Source organism: Lampetra planeri, chromosome 23 (genome assembly GCF_965212315.1).
Source record: "Lampetra planeri chromosome 23, kcLamPlan1.2.h2, whole genome shotgun sequence".
NCBI classification, from domain to species: Eukaryota; Metazoa; Chordata; class Hyperoartia; order Petromyzontiformes; family Petromyzontidae; genus Lampetra; species Lampetra planeri.
The window spans coordinates 2,717,152-2,737,292 of record NC_136129.1 but is presented as its reverse complement, the minus strand read 5'-3'; the positions used below and the strand labels follow the sequence as shown (position 1 = coordinate 2,737,292).

The window sequence follows — 20,141 nt, the reverse complement described above, 5'->3', positions numbered from 1 at the left end:
CCCACCAGAGGTTTCCACATTGGACACACACAAAGACAAAGATCCCCCGTATAGCCTGAACAGACTGTTTGGGAAAGTGCTGTTAGCGAGTACCTATGAAGGCCGGAACAGTACATGGAGGGGGTGTGGGGTGGCCAGCACCACGCCCAACCGCCTTTGTCTGCCTAGTGGCCGAATCGACCTAAGGGAGTCCAGGATCGGTTCAAATAATCGTCACTGGTGTTGGCTGCAAGCGGGAATTCAACAGCGGGTTCATAGCATAGCGCGCTAACCGCTATACTACAGCTCCCGACACACACACGTGCGCACGCTCGTATCCTGTGATAACAATTGGCACCATCAGCAATACTTAAAAGTATTACACGGTTTAAAAAAAACAACCTCTCCAAGCTCATACATGTGGAGTTTAAAACAACAATCACTGGAGGACATGCTGCCATGGTGCAAAGGGAGTTCGCAGGTTCAATTCGTATCTCCCAGCGCGACAGTTGCAGGAACGGTGCACGTTGAATCGATGTCTAATTTTCCTTGGGCCCAATGCCTCCCCTGTCCACCCAACAGTATAAAATGGGTACAGTACACCAGTTATTCACAATGGGCAGGTCCGTGTGCTGTTGGGTAAAAATGTAGGTACTTCCACCAAATCCCAGATGTAATTATGTACTTCACAGCCAGCATGGAGGAAGATTAGGCCAAATAACCGCTAGAGGGGGTCTCTCTAGCGTTGAGGGAGCCATTGCAGGGCTGCGCCTTTAACCTTTATACCGTTGTACACCGATACAACACAAAAGATGAGCGAACAATGTTGCATAAAATCGCTAGAGGTGGATTATAACTTTGAACGCTTGAAGAAATTGGTCTAACCAAGCTTGGTAGTAAAGGCCTAAAATCTAAAAATGGCGTTCATAACGCTACCGCTTTTAATAATAACCATCACTCTTCATTTGAACCGCTAACATCTTGCGTACAATTTTACAATTGTTGTAAAATACCTTGGATTAAATCGGGCGATATTTATGTTAAAATGCGAGTTGAGATATCTTACTTCAGGAATTCGTCAGGAGCGCTTCTGACAAAATACCTCTCAACACCCCCCCACCCATCTCCTCAGATTCGAGAAGCTAAGCAGGATTCCACCTGGCTAGAGATTGGATGGGTGACCGTCACGAAACATGTTTTATAGGGTACATTGTGGACAGTGCAGCACCGTCAATTGTTCTGACCCCCCCCCCACCACCTCCCCCATCGTCAGCCTTCATAGGTGCTCGCTAACAGCACTTGCCCCAACAGTCTGTTAAGGCTATAAGGAGATATTTGTCTTTGTGAGGAGTGGTAGTGTAGCGGTTAGCGCGCTGCGCTATGAACCCGGCGACCCGCGTTCGATTCCTGCTCAGGGCCAACACCAGTGATGATGATCAGAACCGGGTCCTGGGCCTCCCCGAGGTCCACTCGACCTCTAACGAGTACCCAACGCGGTGCGAGGTAAGCATCACCACTGGGGAGACAAGGGCGGCCGGGCGTGGTGTTGGCCACCCACCCCCTCTCGTGTGCCGCGCCGGCCTTTATTAGGTGCTACTCACCAACAACACCTGCACCAAGTCTGTTACAGTCCTTAATAGAGGCGTTGGGTCAGATCGTGTAAATATAATTGTGTCGTTAAACCCGCCGCCACCCGACACAGCAAATATAGTTAAGGATTGTCACGTAACATTAACGTGGCCAATTCGTTCCTAGTACAGCACGCCAGTGTGTTGGGCAGTATATTTACGTGATCCAACCCAACAGGCTATAAGGGGGAAGGATGGGGTCATCTTCGTCTTAACAGTGCCCGCCATTTCAGGGCAGGTCACCACCCCCTAGGGGACAGAGGTCAGAGGCCCCCAGAGACAGAAACAATACCCCCCGTGTAGCCTTAACAGACTGTTGGGGCAAGTGCTGTTAGCGAGAACCTACGAAGGCCGGCACGGCACACAAAGGGGGTGGGTGGACATCACCACGCCCGGCCGCCTTTGTCTCACCAGTGGTAATGAGGCCGAGTCGACCGAAGGGATGCTCAGAACGGTAATTGCTACACTACCGTCCCCATTACTGGGCACACAACCTTCAAACAAGGCAGAGAAATTCAAACAAACGCAGGGTTGGACGACCTTTGGCTGGGTGGAAAGTAAGACAAGAGGGCTGACAACGACGATGACGAATGAATGCGTGTGGGCCCTCTGTGCGTTTCTACGTGGTCTCTCGGCATTGCTTGGCATGTGATAGGGGAGTAAATAATAGCTTCATTGGCTCATCGGATTCCTCCTGGTCAGCACGATCTAACCCCAGCTGTGTCGTCTGACGAGGCTGGTTAATTACCGGCGAACCCTCGGACAGAGTACTTGAATTGTAAAGTCTCAACACAACCAGTTAAGTGCTCCTGAACGAGTAACTTAATTGGGCACGTTTTTGTTTATGTGACAAACCCTAAACTTAATTGGCTGAGTCGGGTGGTGGGGGTCGCGGTGTTTAAAGACGCATTATTATTTACGCGATCTAACCCAATGGTCTCCCTCTCTCTACATCCGCTCAATCCGCAACTGGACATCTGTTGAAAAAAAGCTTCGTGGCTTATCAGATTTCTCCTGGACAAATAAAGTTTCTGATTCGGATTCTGTAATTATTGACGAAACGTCACGGTACTCGAATTGTAAACCCGCTGTGGTGGGTTTACTCTCTCAACACACAACCGGCAAAGTGCTGAACTAGTAACTAATCGGGCACGTTTTTGTTTACGTGACAAGTCCTTACGAATTGGCTGTGTCGGGTGGTAGCAGTGTTTAACGACACATTTACACGATCTAACCCCAAAAGGAAAAAAATATTGTGGAGGATGATAATAACTCTAATTTATAATAATGCGCATTCCATCCTAGAATCCCAATGTGTTTGGCAAAAAGTCGGAAACAAAGATCAGAGTTGAGGATAAGAATCATCAATACATGAGAGCACACAGCCCTACGCGTCGATTGGAAGAGCCACGCAGGTTAAAAAATTATACCTAACTGAGGAAGTATGCTAGCCTTCTACAAAGGGGACATGTTGTTTGAAAGGATATTACAGATCATCGATTATCCGGCAGCTTCGGGTCGGTGGGTGCATCGGATTTTAAAAAGATCGACGGATAATCACATCACCATTTTAAATTGCTTATTTTTTGCGCGTTCTTGCACGACATTATGTTTTTTTAAATGTGTTTGGCAATGTGAAATTGGAACAAATAAACACAAATAGACAAAAATAAACACCATATTTTTAAAGCGTTGCTGTATTTACTGTACCCTGCTTACCACTCCAATCTCGCCGACTTCGCATTGGGGTGACGCGTACACACGTGCAGTATGTTCATTGTGTAAGTTGTATGTAGTATATAATGTAGTGTATATCATATTTCACACCGAAATCAAGCGTAACTACGTTGTCACGCTACACGTTGCCGATCCCCCGGACTGGGTTCCAGCCTCTGGGAGGGGTTTCGCCGGATCGGCCCAGGGCCTCCAGATAATGTTAGAAGCAGCCAGATAATTGTATTATTATTGTTGATGGCCCATAGTACACCTCGGGGTGTGCTATAGTACACCCCGGCTCTCGCACAATGTCCCCGATGCAGTAATTTTTAGTCTGTTGAAGGTCGGCGATAGACTCATCTCGACGAGATGTACACGATTCACTATTCAAAGTATAATTTTTCGATAACGGGTTTTTTTTATGTTCGGCGTTTAGACATCGCGTAGTAGCACTGATTTCGGATTTATTGGTACCCCAGTCGCGGAGTTAAGTACACCCCTCGAAAAAAAGTGTCCCGAAATAACATTTAATTGCCTCGGCCTTTTTGCATTATTTGGTACCCCGGGGTACCGCCATGAGCATCAATTGGTCGAAGTCTAACGACGACGTGACAGCAAAGGAACGTTCGGGACGCGTGCAACAGCAGGGAGCCAAGGGCGTCCAATCTAAGGGACCTTTGTTTGACAGTTATCAAAGTATAAAAACAATTACAGGTGTTTACCCTTTTGTGGCAATAAAACTGGAGGTATTAAGGTGTTCAAACACCAAATAGTTACTGGACATCTGTGAAACGTAGTGGACATGCGAGTTATAGCTTATCGGATTCCTCCAGTATAAATATTCTGATTCCGAGATACCTTTCTGCAAGGAATCTAGTAAGTCTGCATTAACCACACGTGATTGTGGCAAAACGTGCACCGGTAATGTTTCAAAACACGTTAGGGGCCTTTCGCGAACAATATCACCCACAAGGCGCGCGTCGTCTTTGGCCTAACACCAGAGACAGCCTTCCGTATGGCTCTCACCAGCATTGCCAGAAAGGGTAAACAAAACTATCCATATTTTTGAAGGACATCCAAATGGGAGATGTAGCGACGATTTTATTCTCCCCTGGTGTAAAGGGCAGGCAGGGTGGGTGGCTGTGGCGTGGACGAGGGTTGAAGGCGGAATTTATTCAGCAGTGGATAGACCCTGGCTTGTTGATGACTAAAACCCTCACGAGGATATTAAAGCCCGAAACATGAGGATTTCTCCGCAACTCTGTGGCCGTCCCCGCCTGATGATGCTGGCTGTTTTAATTTCAAAACGTCACGGTACACGAATTGTAAAACCTTTTAGCGGGTTTACTCTCCAACACACACCGGTGTAGTGCTGTACGAGTAACGAAATTGGCCACGTTTTGTTTACGTGACAAACCTTAACTAAATTGGCTGTCGGTTGGGGGAGGCGGGTTTAACGATAAACATTGTCCATTTACGTGATCTAACCCCAAAACCATCTCCAACAGTACAATGTCGGCGACAAACAAACAAAAAAATCACGAACGAGCAGAGAACGACGGAGTACGCAAATGGAAACCACGAGGCCAAGCCGAGTTCCAATTGACAAAGACCCCCCCACCCCCATTGCCTGCAACAGACTTGGGGCAAGTGCTGTGAGCCGGCTCGGCACACGAGGGGGTGGGTGGCCAACGCCACGCCCGGCCGCCTTTGTCTCCCTCGTGGCAATATTTTTAACAATAGCAATAGGTATTCAATTGAGGCCGAGTCGACCTAGGGGAGGCCCAGGACCGGTTCAAATAAACGTCACTGGTGGTGGCTGTGAGGAAGGAATTGAACTGTGGCTCGCCGGGTTCAGAGCACAGCGCGCTAACCGCTGCACCACCGCTCCCCATTAACTCACCACCACCACCACCCATGCTCACTCCACTGCCTGGATGAAGGCCTGCCTCCCCAATTACCGTTCGACATTATTTCACGGCAAAGACCCCTGCGCCAACTTATCAAACAGCCTTAAATTTCACTGCACGATAGCACAAACCCACCGCTGCTGCTGGATTTGAGGCTTCCAACTCATCTCCATGCAGGTCCGTAGCGTGTGGGGGGGTGGGGGGAGTTACCGATTTGGCCATACTTTACCACGCTGGTCACAAGTGCGGTCAGCATAGGCGTATGAAAACTTTGACTAATATACAAAGATTGCAGCGCCGCAGAGATCAGCTGCATCCCTCTCTGCTGCTGCTGGCTTTGGTCACCACGCAGCAACTATAACATCCTGTGATGGTCGACCAATCCAGGCACGATCTCAACCCGGCCAAGAAGCTTTGCGAGCTCGGGGTTAATTGAAACACACCTTCAAATACTTTTGCCGACAACAAAACAATAAGCAGCACGGGAAACCAATGTCACAACATCCCCATCCATTCATTCATCAGCATTCACACACACATACTGGCACTGTCTATTGTGCGTGAATCAAATCCACAAATACTCACCCGGTGAGTGTGTGAGGGAGAGACGTAGCTGTAGCGACGAGATACGAGAAAACAACAATAGTTGAGACTCACTACGGGTACGGGATGCCTGCGCTTATATAAGCGGGCAGCCGGCGGGCAGCCAGCGGGCCCGCGCTCCTCCCACCGGCCACGTGCTCCCCACCCCCACGACGCCCCTCACCACGCTACCCCACCACGCTATTTCACACCACCCACGTGACGCCCCTCACCACGCTACCCCACCACGCTATTTCACACCACCCACGTGATATCCTCACCAAGCGACCCACACCACCCACGTGATACCCTCACCACGCTACCCCACACCACCCACGTGACGCTCCTCACCACGCTACCCCACCCCCAACAATACACGACTCACGTGATACCCACACCACGCTATTGCACACCACCCACGTGATACCCTTACCACGCGACCCCACACCGCCCACGTGATACCCTCACCACGCTACCCCACACCACCCACGTGACGCTCCTCACCACGCTACCCCACCCCCAACAACACACCACCCATGTGATACCCTCACCACGCGACCCACACCACCCACGTGATACCCTAACCACGCTACCCCACCCCCAACAACACACCACCCACGTGATACCCTCACCACGCAACCCTACCCCCAACAACACACCACCCACGTGATACCCTCACCACGCTACCCCACCCCCAACAACACCCCACCCACGTGATACCCTCACCACGCAACCCCACCCCCAACAACACACCACCCACGTGATACCCTCACCACGCAACCCCACACCGCCCACGTGATACACTCACCACGCAACCCCACACCGCCCACGTCACCCCTCACCCACCCACGTCACCCCTCACCCACCCACGTCACTCCTCACCCCGTTCACCCTTCGCCCTCAAATCATCCACGTGACGAGGTGCGTGTGACCGGGCAACAATTGCATGGCCCAGAAAAAAAAAAGTTGAAATTACTGTACGCGGCAATATTCCACTCGTGTTGAAACATGTTTGACACATTTTTATGTAAAGCTTTCGTGACTGCAGGGAAACAATAAAATAATAAAAATATAAAACATTTAAATTATCACGACGTTTCGATTGCAACACAAGCAATCATCATCAGGTGTGAAAACCACAGCAAGAAAATTTGAAAAAAGTGGCGTTTTTTTCTTCTAAAAAACCGCCACTTTTTTCAAATTTTCTTGCTTATTTAATGCAGCCGGCGGTGGACTATGTTTGCTTAAACACTTAAATATGTTAATATTATTAATCATTGATCGTTTCTGCCTGGATTAAATATCGGACGTTCTATAGGATTCGGGGGGGGGGTCACGTTTTGACAGATTTTTGCGTTCCTACTAAACGGATGGCCCCTAAACCGGTCATTGGTAATGGCAAGACTGGGGCCGTACCATTCAGCAATCGAAAAGGGAGGGTGAGCGGAAGCCCTTGCGTGACGTCAGAGCGCGGAAGCCGACAAACCCGAGGCGGGAGTTGAACTCGAGGGATGTTTTAAATTTGTGCTCAACTGTCGGATTTTGTTTTACCTTCGATCGACATCGTTTAACATCGATTATCGGTTCGCGGTGAGCGAGAGTCCCCTGCAGTGGCTGACCACGGTACGGAGCCGCGTTGTTCGTTCACGCTGAGGGAGGTGGGGGGGAGGCCTACACCACCCGGGCCTCGCCTGCGTCGCTACAATCCCATAATTGTCACAACCCATACGCTTTACCCCGTATTCTTTTTCAGAGAAAATGAGTTTTTTTTTAACGTGATTTGTTTACCCTTTGCTACACTTTGTACTCGTATCGTGGTTTTGTGTATTGTAACGTTCTGACCCCGTGCCCCTTATTTGGAATCTGTAGAAATAGAGCTTTATAGCTCATCGGATTCTTCCAGTGTAAATTCATATTCTGATTATGAAATAGAGAAAGAGAGGCCAGTAGAGACGAGTAGTGTGTGATACGAGTTTGGAGACTGCAATTGTGTACGCAATGGGGGTAATGAGAATTAAAGTTTAAACATTTTTCCCGATCAACAGTTTTTAGGAGATTGTTATGCAAACATTTTGCCCTTGGCATCAACACCACCACGGGACGGGCAGAGTTGAGTCACTTCTGTACAAGGGTAGCCAGAGGAGACGGCAGTGAGAAGCGCCGCGGTGGCTGGAACATGTTAACTCCCTCGCCTGGTATGCAGGAGGTCGTGGGTTCGACACCGACTCTGACGATGCCTGCTGCTGAATATTTGGAGTTTGCGGTGTCTCTCCCCGTGGTCGCCTGGATTTTTCTCCAAGTCCTCCGGTGTTCCCCTCCACATTTATCATCAACATCACGTGTTTAGAGAGTATTTGGCTGCTGTACATTTCCACGTGTTGATCCGCTTCATTGACCTATCATTTGTGGCCAGTCGCTTCTGAAACATAGCGAATAGCTCAGTCGGCCTTACCTGGTAAAAAAAAATGTTGGATAAAAAAGATGACTGAGAAAGGGACAGAAGGCCGGGACGGGAGTTCCTGAGACAAGCAATCATTGAGAGCACGACTCAAGATGAGCAGCATGAAGAAAGATGAAAACTAACCAATTTGATTTTACCAGGTAAGAAGGCCCCACTGAGCTATTTAACTCTTTCTATCACAAATGATAGCTCAACGAAGTGGCTTATCATCATGCGCAAATGTATAGCAGCCAAACACTAAACGCGTGATGTTGATACTAAATGCGGAGGGGGGAAAACGGGAGGTCCCGGCGAAAAAATAATCGCGACCACGGAGGGATGATGATAGGGGAGAGAAGAGAGGGGGAAGAGAGAAGGAGCGAGCAGAAGTGAGATGCACGGAGGGAGTCAAGAGTGGGGGGGGGGGGGCACAGCGAACCACGTGATTTATAGGAGGCTTGAGCTCATTCATAGACTTTGATGTTGCAAAGAGTTTGCAAAAATAACTAACGCACGCACAGTGGTCACGCATTTGAGGGGGCTGCGTTTGGTCATGCGTACAGCTAAAACTATTTTAATTGCTCTCATAGTTATACGTTTGTGAAATAATTTCTAACATTCTCACTTTGAAGTTTTTTTCTCGTTTGTAACACAAAGTTCTGTACGGTAGTATCATGATTGTATATAGTAGTTCATCGTACCATTGCAGTCAAATACTAAGTCTCTTGTGCACATGCCCTGTACGTTAGCATAAAGGATTGTTCAGTATGTCTCCTAATTATTCGTGTCTTCAAAGTGATGTTGAATTGATCCCCTACTGCAGTGTCCTTCATTGCAAGGCCCGCGGTCCGCTGGCGGCCCCTGGTGGTCTTTAGTGCGGCCCCTGGTAGCCTTTAGTGCGGCCCCCGATAATACAGAACATGTCAAAACACCCCTCCCCCCATCATCGTGCTGTAAACCCCAATGGTTTCAAATGTGTGGCGGCCCTCACACACTGGTGATGTCTTATTGGCGAAAGTGGCCCCCACTGAAAATTTGTGAAGAATGCTGCCCTAGAGCATAGTATCAATATTGGAGTGTACGTTATTGTACTCAAAAGACTAATGTAAAAGCTTTACTGCCACTCTCCCTGCAAAGTCTCGGTTGTTAAACAGGCGTTGCAGGATCTTCATCAAAAGTTGGAGAAGCCTATCTTGTCCATAATTGCCCACATTTCCTGGTCATCAACTGACTCGAATGCCTCGCTCTTATAGTCTTCAAAACACGCATCTATATGGTGCTTGTCGTTATTCACAGTTGCATAGCTTGCATTCACAGGTGATGTCCAACCACACTTATGAATGCAGGACTTGAGCATGGCAGAGAGGGTCTCGGGCCTCTCCCCTTCCCCACGACCACCTGCAATTCTGCTCAGCAACTCCGCATTGAGTGGGAGCCCAGGGCAGAGTGGTGACATCGGCTTCCACAGAATTCTGTCACAGCTGAAGGAGTTTCACAACCGCAGAGTTGAGGGTGAGTTTGGAGCAGACCAGACACATTTCATGCGAAGGGTGGTCCATGGTTGGCAGGGTGATGCAGTGGTAACACTTGTGCCTCATAGCAAGAAAAACCTGGGTTCAGTTACTAACTCAGGCACCTTTCTGCGAGAAGTTTGTAGATTATCCCCATATTTTACAGTGTGAGTGTTGTGTGAGTTTGTTGGGTGTGTGTGTATGAGTGTGTGTGTATGAGTGTGTGGGGTTTGTGCATCTCAGTCAGTCAACCCATGGCACCTGGGTCTGTCCCGTGACCTGCTAGCGGGCGTTTGACACTTCACGTGGCCTTAAAGTGCACTTAGCCTGGCACAAGCGCTGTGGTGACGTCACCGTCACTTAGTGGCGAATGGTGGTTGTTGTTGGAGTTTGTAGTAAGCGGTAGTGTCGCGGTTAGCGCGCTGTGCTACAAACTCGGGTTCGATTCCTGCTCACCGCCAACACCAGTGACGGATTATCTGAATTGGTCCTCCTCTAGGTCAACTCAACCTCAAATTAGTACTTGGTGCGGTGTGTAAAAACATCACCACTGTGGGAGACAAAGGTGGCCGGGCGTGGTGCTGGCCACCCACCCCCCTCGTGTGCTGGGCCAGCCTTAATAGGTGCTCGTTAACAGTACTTGCCCCAACAGTCTGTTAAGGGTACATGGGGGATTTTTGGAGTTTGGAAAAGTAGGGGGCACAGCTGGTGCATCTGCCAGTCCTCTCGTCAACCCATGGCAGCTGTCCTGCGACCTCCTGTCAGAGAGCCTTCGACCCTTCACATGGCCTCAAAGTGCACCTGGCCTGGCTCAAGTGCCATGATGACATCACCGTCACTTAGTGGTGAATGGCGGGTATTGGTGGGGTTGGTATATTCTCTCTCCCCCTGTTCTGCATGGGTTTCCTCCAAATTCTCCAGTTTCCTCGCTTATCTCTTTTCTATAATTTGCACTCCGATCGTTTGCTTTGTTGTTTGTTGTAACTTGCTGACCCACCCTGACTGGACAATTGTGAAAAAGAGCTTCATAGCTCATCAGATTTCGCCAGAACAAATTCATATTCGGATTCTTATTCTGACATTCAATGTCATTTGTGTTGACCAAACATGCAAATATAGCAGGGACTCTGCTGAAATAAGTAGTTTTCCGATGCTTTACTGGGGTATATAAGTTAGTATTATCAATGAACAACAGAGCATATGAGCAGCAGGTTGTTGCGTCAATAAAATCCTCATCAAAGCCGCCGTTTTCGAGCGAGCCTGGTGGTCCGTTTTAGTCTTGTGAGCGGTTATCACGGTTGTACTTTTACAGGTCATAACAGCAGCCAGTGTGGTTCTGTCCCTTCTCTTTTCCCATCCCCTTCAGCCCTGCTCGACAAGATCAACAAGCTCAAGCAGGAGCGCTGCCTGTGAGTTGAGAAACGCTCATTTTTTCGTAAAGGCCTCGATTTTGGCACGGAAATTTTTGTTTATGATATTAACGGGATGAGGTTTGGTAAAAAAAAACAGTAATACACGGAATAAGTCAGTTGAGGCGGTGCCCCCCCCCCCCTACTTTCACTCCCCCTGCAAAATACACATTTTTTGAAAGGAAATAAAGGACAGCCCAGTGTCATGTGATTCTACATCTCCCTTTTTTTTACCATAACTATTCTCATTTTATCCGACTAGTTAAGTAATGGAACCGATAATCGGTAAAGGAACCAATTACAGTAAAACCTTGGATTGCGAGTAACTTGGTCTGCAAGTGTTTTGCAAGACGAGCAAATTAAAAAAAAAATGTTAACTTGATAAACGAGCGAGGTCTTGCAATACGAGTACTACGTATACGCTTTGTCTGCCGAGCGTCACGTGATCACAACTGAGCCGATGGTTCTTATCTCTCTCGCTGCGGGATTGTGGGTAATCGTCTCCCATGCTCGGTCTCAGTCGGCGTGCCTCACTCGTATAGTCAACATCCATAGAAAAGCACCACCTGAATAAGGCTGTAGCAGTGCGAGCGATGAATCTGTTTAACGACAATGCAATGTCACATTTCCACGAAATCTTCAAAAGGAGGTTAGGTTCCTTGTTAAAGTCGCACAAAAACAAAAAGATTCCAGTGAGCCAACAGATGGTAGTGATTCCGTTAGTGACGGTGAAAGTCGTCCTACACAATAACCCTCCTCCTCTCTCATCTCCCTCACACCAGCCACGATTAAATTTAATTAATAAATTTGATTACTTTATATTACATTTAAATAATAAAAATATAAAAAGGTATTTTGTATTAATCATTTTTACATGAATATTTTTGGGTTCTGGAACGAATCATCTGAGTTTCCATTATTTCTTATGGGGAAATTCGCTTTGATATACGAGTGCTTTGAATTACAAACATGTTTCTGGAACTAATTATGCTCACAATCTAAGGTTTTACAGTACTTGGATTATCAGGTAGACTGTTTTGTCTCGACCACAGTCTTCAACCACCACGCTGTAGGTCACAACACTCACTCGCTCAACGACTCGCATAACGACTCACTCACCCACTCACTCAACCAGTCAACCACCCATTTACACACTCACCCAGCCACCCCCAACACTGTAAATCACACCAATATTTCTGCTTCTTCCCTCACACTCAGGTGGCGAGATGTTAACTCCCTCATCTGGTATGTAGGAGTTTGTGGGTTCGATCCCGACACTAACGCCTGCTGTATATTTGGAGTTTGCATGTTCTCCCCCGTGGTCACAAGGATTTTTATCCGGGTCCTCCGATTTTCCCTCCACATTTAGAATGAACATGTGGTTCGTGTATTTGGCTGTTATATATTTCCACAGGATAAGCCACTTCATTGAGCTATTATCTGTGACCAGGTCGCTTCTGAAAAATAACTACACAGTTCAGTGGGCTTTACCTAGTAAATGAATAAACAATTCCAATTTGGAATTACCTATCATCGTCTCTTTTCACAAGTTTTTTTTAATGAAAGAAAAATGGGAACAAAAAAGCAATCGTAATCTTTACAAAATTATGGTTTTTGCTGGGGTGGTGTGGCAGGGATGCACTGACGCTGGAAGAGGTGTTTGATTCAAACCGGCGTCTCAAAGAGCAGCTCAAAAGGCAGAAGGAGACCATTCGGGAGCTGCAGCATCAGTGGTGAGAGCCACAGGCCACACTGGGGCCGTTTAGGCCACGCAAGGGCCTCTTAGCCCCAAACTCAGCACGCTGAGCCGGTCCCACTGAGATCCTGGGTTCATCTCGCTACGGTGGCGAGATGTTAACTACCTCGACCTGGTATGCAGGAGGTCGTGGGTTTGATCCCAACCCTGCCTGCTGTATATTTCGAGTTTGCGTGTCTCTTTCCTCGTGGTCACGTGGATTTTTCGCTAGGTCCTCCGGTTTTTCCCTCCACATTTAGAATCAACGTGCGTTTAGAGTATTTAGCTTCTATAAATGTCCACGTGATAAGCCACTTCGTTGATCTATCATTTGTGATAGGCAGGTGGCTTTTGAAAATGCGCTATATAGCTCAGTGGGCCTTACCTGATAAAATAAAAATAGTTTCAATCCAGGCAACTGCCTGTGATTAAGCCAGGTTCTCATGTGTAGCGAGTTGATTGTGTCGGGCAAGTTATAATCGATTGCACATTGCAAAAACGGATCGTATAAAATTTGGTTCTACATGTAATTTTGCTGAATTCCAGCTCTGAGAATGAAAGAAAGACATAGGCTTGATTATCATGCGATGAACATCACCCTGTGTGGCAAGGTTTGTAGGAAAGTGCTGCCATTTGCTGTGTGGACTAGAGGTCACTTGAATGTATGTACATATGTTAAACTTATTTTTCACCGTACGTAGCCAATCGGGAGGTGCGGGGGAAGGACAAACAAACTAAACATATAAAGCAGTTCTCAACAAATGAGTTGGAACGTGATGCAGGCACACATGGCCTACTTTTTTTAAATGACGTCAAGGGACGACAAAGGGGGAAACACATCCTGATTCAAGAAAACAGCGTTACCCTTGCTCCATTCAAGTTACGGTAGCCTTGGCTGTTGTACGACATTCTTGGCTGCGGGGTCGGCTTTCAGTTCTCTCGCAAAGCGAGTGCGGTGGCTGGGCATGTGCAGGCAGTCGGGGGTCACGATCCAAGAGGAGCCCGGGGGACACGGTGACAATGAGGGCAACATCAACAACGACGAGGGCAACGACAACGCCGAGGGTGCAGGCTCCAAGGGCAGCATGTGGGGCAGAGATGGAAAGCAGCCGGGCCGCACCGCTGCCCTGCGACTCAACAAGGGCAGCCCTGTGCGGAAGCGCGTACGCTATCGCCACCACTCGCTGGAGCGGAGCCACGGTGAGTTCCGCTCGTCGTTTAACAGATCAATCGTCGTTGTCAAGAGCCTGTCTCTCCACTGCTGGATGAAGGCCTTTCCACACACCGTTGCCATCGCTCGCTGTCCCGTGATGCCACGATCCATCGGTCCGCCTCGTGTGGTCTCATCCTCCCGAGCGCATTCCCTCCATTGGATGCCATTCCGTCACTAGTCTCGTACGTCAGCCGTCATCCATTCTTGCGACATCTACTCAAGCCCCCACTTTTCCAAACAGTCACATTGATCTTCTTGGTTCTTTCGGTAAAGTCATGTAGAAGGGAAGTAATAAAATAATAAAAATAAAACATAATAAAATAATTCTCACGACGTTTGGGCCACAACGCAAGCAGCCGTCCTCAGGTGAAAACCAGGTCTATCGAGGAGACAGCGTCTGAATGAAACAGCACACGTGCTTGGAGCATATATATAAGCTGGGTTGGAAGGGGGGGAAAGGGCGCCTTGACAAAATAATTTGCATATCAATAGGAATTTAGCATATTTATGGGAAATGCAGGTATGTGATTAGTACTACTTATGCCCGTGCATTATGCAGGATTAGCAGCATCAAAGGGAGGGGATATGGGAAATGCAGGTATGTGATTAGTACTACTTATGCCCGTGCATTATGCAGGATTAGCAGCATCAAAGGGAGGGGATATGGGAAATGCAGGTGTGTGATTAGTACTACTTATGCCCGTGCATTATGCAGGATTAGCAGTATCAAAGGGAGGGGATAGAGGTAGCATTAATAAAGGGAAGGAGTGTTAATAGTATGTAGCTGCAGTAACTAAAACCACCACGTAAACAACTAAAGTATAAACTACATAGTATCATCATTATACTAAATATACTCTACAATAAGCTGAGTTACTAACAGTAAGTAATACATTACAATTCTACGTCGTAAAAAAAATAATATGCTTTCATCTAAACTTTATTCTCTTACATCACACGAGTCTACACCGTACTATATACTGCCATAGACAAACCCAACATTAAATTATATACTGTATTGCTATAAACCACTATGTATTATTCTACCCACCCTAATGTATATCACACTGCTGTATATTCACTATACAATTACGATACTATATATTACTTTGTACATTGTATTAAGCATACACATTTTATACTATTTGTTATTATACACTGCTTGCGTTGTGGCCGAAACGTCGTGAGGATTATTTTATTATGTTTTATTTTATTATTTTATTACTTCCCTTCTACGTGACTTTACCGAAAGAACCAAGAAGATGAATCCCTGCAGTCACGAAAGCTTTAAATCGAAATTTAAAGTCACATTGATGTATCTTAATTCACGTTCGTTCTCTGAGCCCACATGTTCCGCTTCCGGCCTCTCATGATTAATTACCAGTGTACATCGCTGTGCGCTCTCCGTGCGATAATTTTTTCCTCTCTGCACGGGCTTAGGCTCGGGCACGTGATGTCTGCACCCCAAGTTAATGTTTAAGCCCGGTGTGATGTGGGATGTTCCAGATTGTCCCATGGCAACACTGCGCCAGCAGCACCAGAGGAGGCAGCAGAAGGAGGAGCTTATCTTTGTTCCAGACACTCTGGCTCTGGATGTACCGGATGTGAAGGTGACAGGAATCATCTCCAACTCCACTGTGGTGGACTTAGTGCATAGCTCTTATCTGCAGGTCAACTCTTCTCTGTTTGTGTAGATTATTATAATATTTGTTTGATCCAGGAAAGCCTGACTCAGTCTCAAGTCACTTATTCAGGAAGAGGGTCCTGCTAAGTTTTCTCAGCAGGGGGCGATGATTTGTGATGCATTTGTTTCCTAGTTAAGACATTGAAAAATGTCTCGTCAATTTCAAACCGTTGAGTGAAGTAACTTGATGCATAGATTTTCATGACCAAATGTATGTCTTGAAACCCTAATGCTTTGCGCGGTTTCAAGTGAAACGTCGTGTAAAATTTCTGCATTTTATCGTGAGCATTGTTCTTTCACTTAGGCGCAGACAATCTACCAGCGAGACACAAATATAATCATTAGCGCTTCGTTAAATGCTTGCGCACCTGACAATTTAATTTGTATATGTAATGGTTGGTGGTGGAGGGCTTGACAGCAATACATTTTGGCAGATCATTACGTCGCTTAACCCAAACGTTGAGGTGCCCGATACACAATCGTGTACGTCTGAATAAAAATAGTTAACAGGAAGGTTGATTCCAATTGTATGTATTTATGTACTGTATGTTGAACTTCTTTCGCACCGTACGTAGCCAGCTGTGCTAATCGGAGGTGCAGAGGAAGGACAACAAACTAAACACAAAAAGCAGTTCTGAATAAAAAAGTTTTCAATCTAGATGATGATTTAAAAGTGCATATCTTCCAGTGGCTTCCTAATATCAGAAGGAAAAGCATTCCAGACGGCCCGGAGAAGCGCGTCCGAAAGCGCACGATGCGGTGACCTATTTGTTCGATGGCCAGACAAAAGCTGCTGCTGCTGCTGCTGCGAGGATGATCAGAGTTTCCATGATGGTTTTACGCTCCTCGACGATATCGGCGAAGTGTCACGGTTCATTAGTAATGTCGGTGCTAGTTCTGAAGATTCTGCGGCATTCCCGAGTGACTATCTGAGCCGTGCCACTTGTCATGGCGTCGTCTTTGCAGCGCCGCGTGAGTGGCGTCGGCACGGCTACCAAATCACCACTACCGCCGGCACGAGGCACCGGGCCATCCCCCCCATGGGGCCCAAGCACCCCGGACGTCTGCACCACGCCATCGCCTTCCGAGCTGGGTGATGACGGTCCCCCAGCACGCGCGCCGGAGACACGCTTCATCTTCACACCGTAAGTTACGCCGAGTTGGCGATTTTGCGAATGCACCGGCATCCGTTCCGCGTTGACGGACTCGCCTTTGCGTTTGCCCCTGAGAAAGAACGTCGGTCGCGTCTTAATCAAACAAATTTTATCCACGCAAATGAATATCACACTGGCGGGGGACTATGTCGCTCAGTTGGCCTGGGAACGCCTGAGAATTCCCGCAGGAAGAGTCCATCGGTAGAGAAAGGGAGGTCTGGACCGCCACGAGTCAACATGCTAGCGCCGCGACCCTCACCAGGACAAGTGGACTGAGAAACGAACGAACGAATCCATAAGAGGTTTTTGGGTTAGATCGCGTAAATATATCAACGTGTCGTTAAAACCCGCCACCACCCGACACAGCCAACTAGTAAGGGTTGTCACATAAACAAAACATACCAATTCGTCACTAGTACAGCACACCGGTGTGTTGGAGAGCCAAGCCACAACATTTACAAACTGAGTATGACGTTTCGCCAGTAATTACAACTAGCTTCATCAGGCGACAGCCAGATTTGTGGAGAAGTCTTACTGTTGTTTCGTTCCTTATGTAATAAAGGTCGTTGAGGCGACTTCTGGAATCCGGTCTTTTATTCACTTTTCATTACAGCTCTCCTTCACGCTGCTGACCGGCAGTGTGAGAGGGATAGAGAGAGAGAGACGCGCAGCCACGTGGCAACTTGGAGCCCCGCTCTCGTGTGGCCTCCTCCTCCATTCGTTCCAGTTCTGACCACGTGTTGTTCGTCTCCACCCCTATTTAATACCCGGGTCACGTGGTACATTTCCACCTATCCTGGTTAGGCTCTATGGAATATTCCAGACTCCCTCGTAGGCTCCCGGGACCACGTCCCTGACTCATCTCCCCATTGGCTGTGGCCAAAGCCAGCAGAACCAATCCTCTCCTTACAGCTGTCACCTTTCCATTACGTCAGGGCCATGCCCCTAGGCTTCCCCCCATTGGCTATGGACCAGAACCGGCAGAGCCAATCATCATGACGAGTTGTGATACGTCGGTGAGACGGATATATCCTCACATTACACTTATATAGAGGCGTAGATGTGTTGACCACCCTTCTGCGCTCTTGGGAGTGGAATTCCGGAGGCAACGTACATTATGCATGTGCATTATGTGCGAGCCCTTTGAACTTGTCCTTCCTGTCTATTGTGTTTATTCAAATAGCCCTACCAACGGTAATCACTATTGCAGTACACTGCCCTTTGTAGACATGCATTTAAATAATTTATTAGCTGATGATCGCTTCCACGCAGCACTAAAACAGTAGCTATCCGAACGGTTAACGCTATTTTAATTTATTTCAATTTTGATAGATTCTCTAAATAGTCTTGGCCAGTAGTAGCTAGTTTTGCACAAAACTTCAATATTATCAAAATCAATTGAGTGACTTTGTTGGCATGCGTGTTCTGCTATTGCTCACAGTTGCATTTGGGAGAATGTAATATTTCTCTGATGTTCTTTTAGTCTCGTGCTGATCCTGTTTGCCCAACATAACATTTACCACACGTGCAGTTAATCCTGTACACACCTTCTATTGATAGCTTCGGTAATACATATTTTGTACCAGATATTAGATTCTGTATTTTATGTACCGTGCCAAATCTGACTCGGATGTTTTGTTTTTCCAAACATCTGGCTAGTTTATCAGTTACTCCCGCAATGTACGGTATTTTGATCGTTTTAATTACTTGGGCAGTTTCAATGCTCTTGTTAGTTGATTTGTTTATTTAATTTAAATAATAAAAATTGAAAAAGGTATTTTGTATTAATAACTTTTATATGAATACAGTATTTTTGGTTTGTGGAACGAATCATTTGCATTATTTCTTATGGGGAAATTCGCTTTGATATACGAGTGCTTTGGATTACGAACACGTTTCCGGAGCGAATTATGCTCGCAATCCAAGGTTTTACTGTACACATTACCATACACACCGTGCTATACACACAATACCATACACACAATACCATACACACCGTACTATACACACAATACCATATACACAATACCATACACACCGTACTATACACACAATACCATGCACACAACCCCATACACACAATACCATACACACCGCACTATACACACAATACCATACACAATACCATACACAATACCATACACACCGTACTATACACACAATACCATACACACAATACCATACACACCGTACTATACACACAACACCATACGCACAATACCATACACACCGTACTATACACACACACGACCATCCACACAATACCATACACACCATGGTATGCACACAACACCATACACACCGTACCATACACACAATACCATACACACCGTACTATACACACAACATCATACACACAATACCATACACACCATGCTATGCACACACACGACCATCCACACAATACCATACACACCGTACTATACACACAATACCATACACACAATGGTATGCACACAATACCATAGACACCATGCTATACACATGACACCATACACACAATACCAAGCACAGAATACCATACACACAGTGTTGTGTGTTTGGTATTGTTTGTGTACCATTCTATGTATGCTATTGTGTCTATACCATGGTGTGTATAGTCGGGTGTTTACAGTATTGTGTTTGCTATTGTGTGTTTGCTGTTGTGTGCATAGCATGGTGTGTATGCTATTGTGTCTATGCTATTGTGTCTATAGCATGGTGTGTGTGGTATTGTGTCTACAGTATTGTGTGTATAGCATGGTGTGTATCGTATTGTGTGTATAACATGGTGTGTATCGTATTGTGCGGTTTTATTGCGGTTTTAGGAAAGGGCGTTTCTGCACAGATGCCATACTTTCTGTCTGTCTGCTACAGCTGAGGTGTAGGGAATTCCAACAAGACCTATATCTCTGCTTTATACTGGTAGCAACCTCCTGGTTACACCAGCCCACAGGGGATTATTGTGTCCGTTCGCCCGCCCGTCGTGCATCCAAAAATGGGAGGGGTGGGGCTGGGTGGAGAGGGGAGGGTGGGGAGGGGCTGGGTGGGGAGAGTGAGGCTGGGTGGGGGGTGGGAGGGGTGGGGCTGGGTGGGGAGGGGCTGGTCACCCCGTGGTGCCCTTATAACCTACTCACGCCGGCTTGTGCCCACCCTCACAGTCGGCCATATTTGCGGAATACACCACGCCGCCGTTGACCC

At 47.1% G+C, this 20,141-nt stretch overlaps 2 protein-coding genes across 9 annotated transcripts in view; one reads left to right on the top strand and one right to left on the bottom strand.

Annotated features, from left to right (window-relative positions):
• Positions 1–5,957, bottom strand: part of CTSB (cathepsin B) — a 39,718-nt gene extending 33,761 nt beyond the window's left edge. Inside the window, exon 1 of the mRNA XM_078604762.1 lies at positions 5,819–5,957. The gene's annotated coding sequence lies outside the window, so the exon portion shown is untranslated. The remainder of the gene's footprint in view (positions 1–5,818) is intronic.
• Positions 5,958–7,271: 1,314 nt separating this feature from the next.
• The window catches only part of LOC144726231 (uncharacterized), a 33,728-nt gene continuing 20,858 nt past the window's right edge, over positions 7,272–20,141 (top strand). For 4 of the 8 annotated variants that reach the window (XR_013587253.1, XM_078604760.1, XM_078604754.1 and 1 more), the window contains exons 1-8: positions 7,272–7,438; positions 9,573–9,767; positions 11,133–11,175; positions 12,394–12,420; positions 12,810–12,908; positions 13,884–14,110; positions 15,630–15,733; positions 16,774–16,952. Coding sequence is in view for 7 of the 8 variants with exons in the window: in XM_078604760.1 (XP_078460886.1) it covers positions 9,596–9,767; positions 11,133–11,175; positions 12,394–12,420; positions 12,810–12,908; positions 13,884–14,110; positions 15,630–15,733; positions 16,774–16,952 (851 nt within the window). In the remaining variant the exon portion in view is untranslated. The other 4 variants (XM_078604757.1, XM_078604755.1, XM_078604758.1 and 1 more) reach the window with 4 other exon arrangements.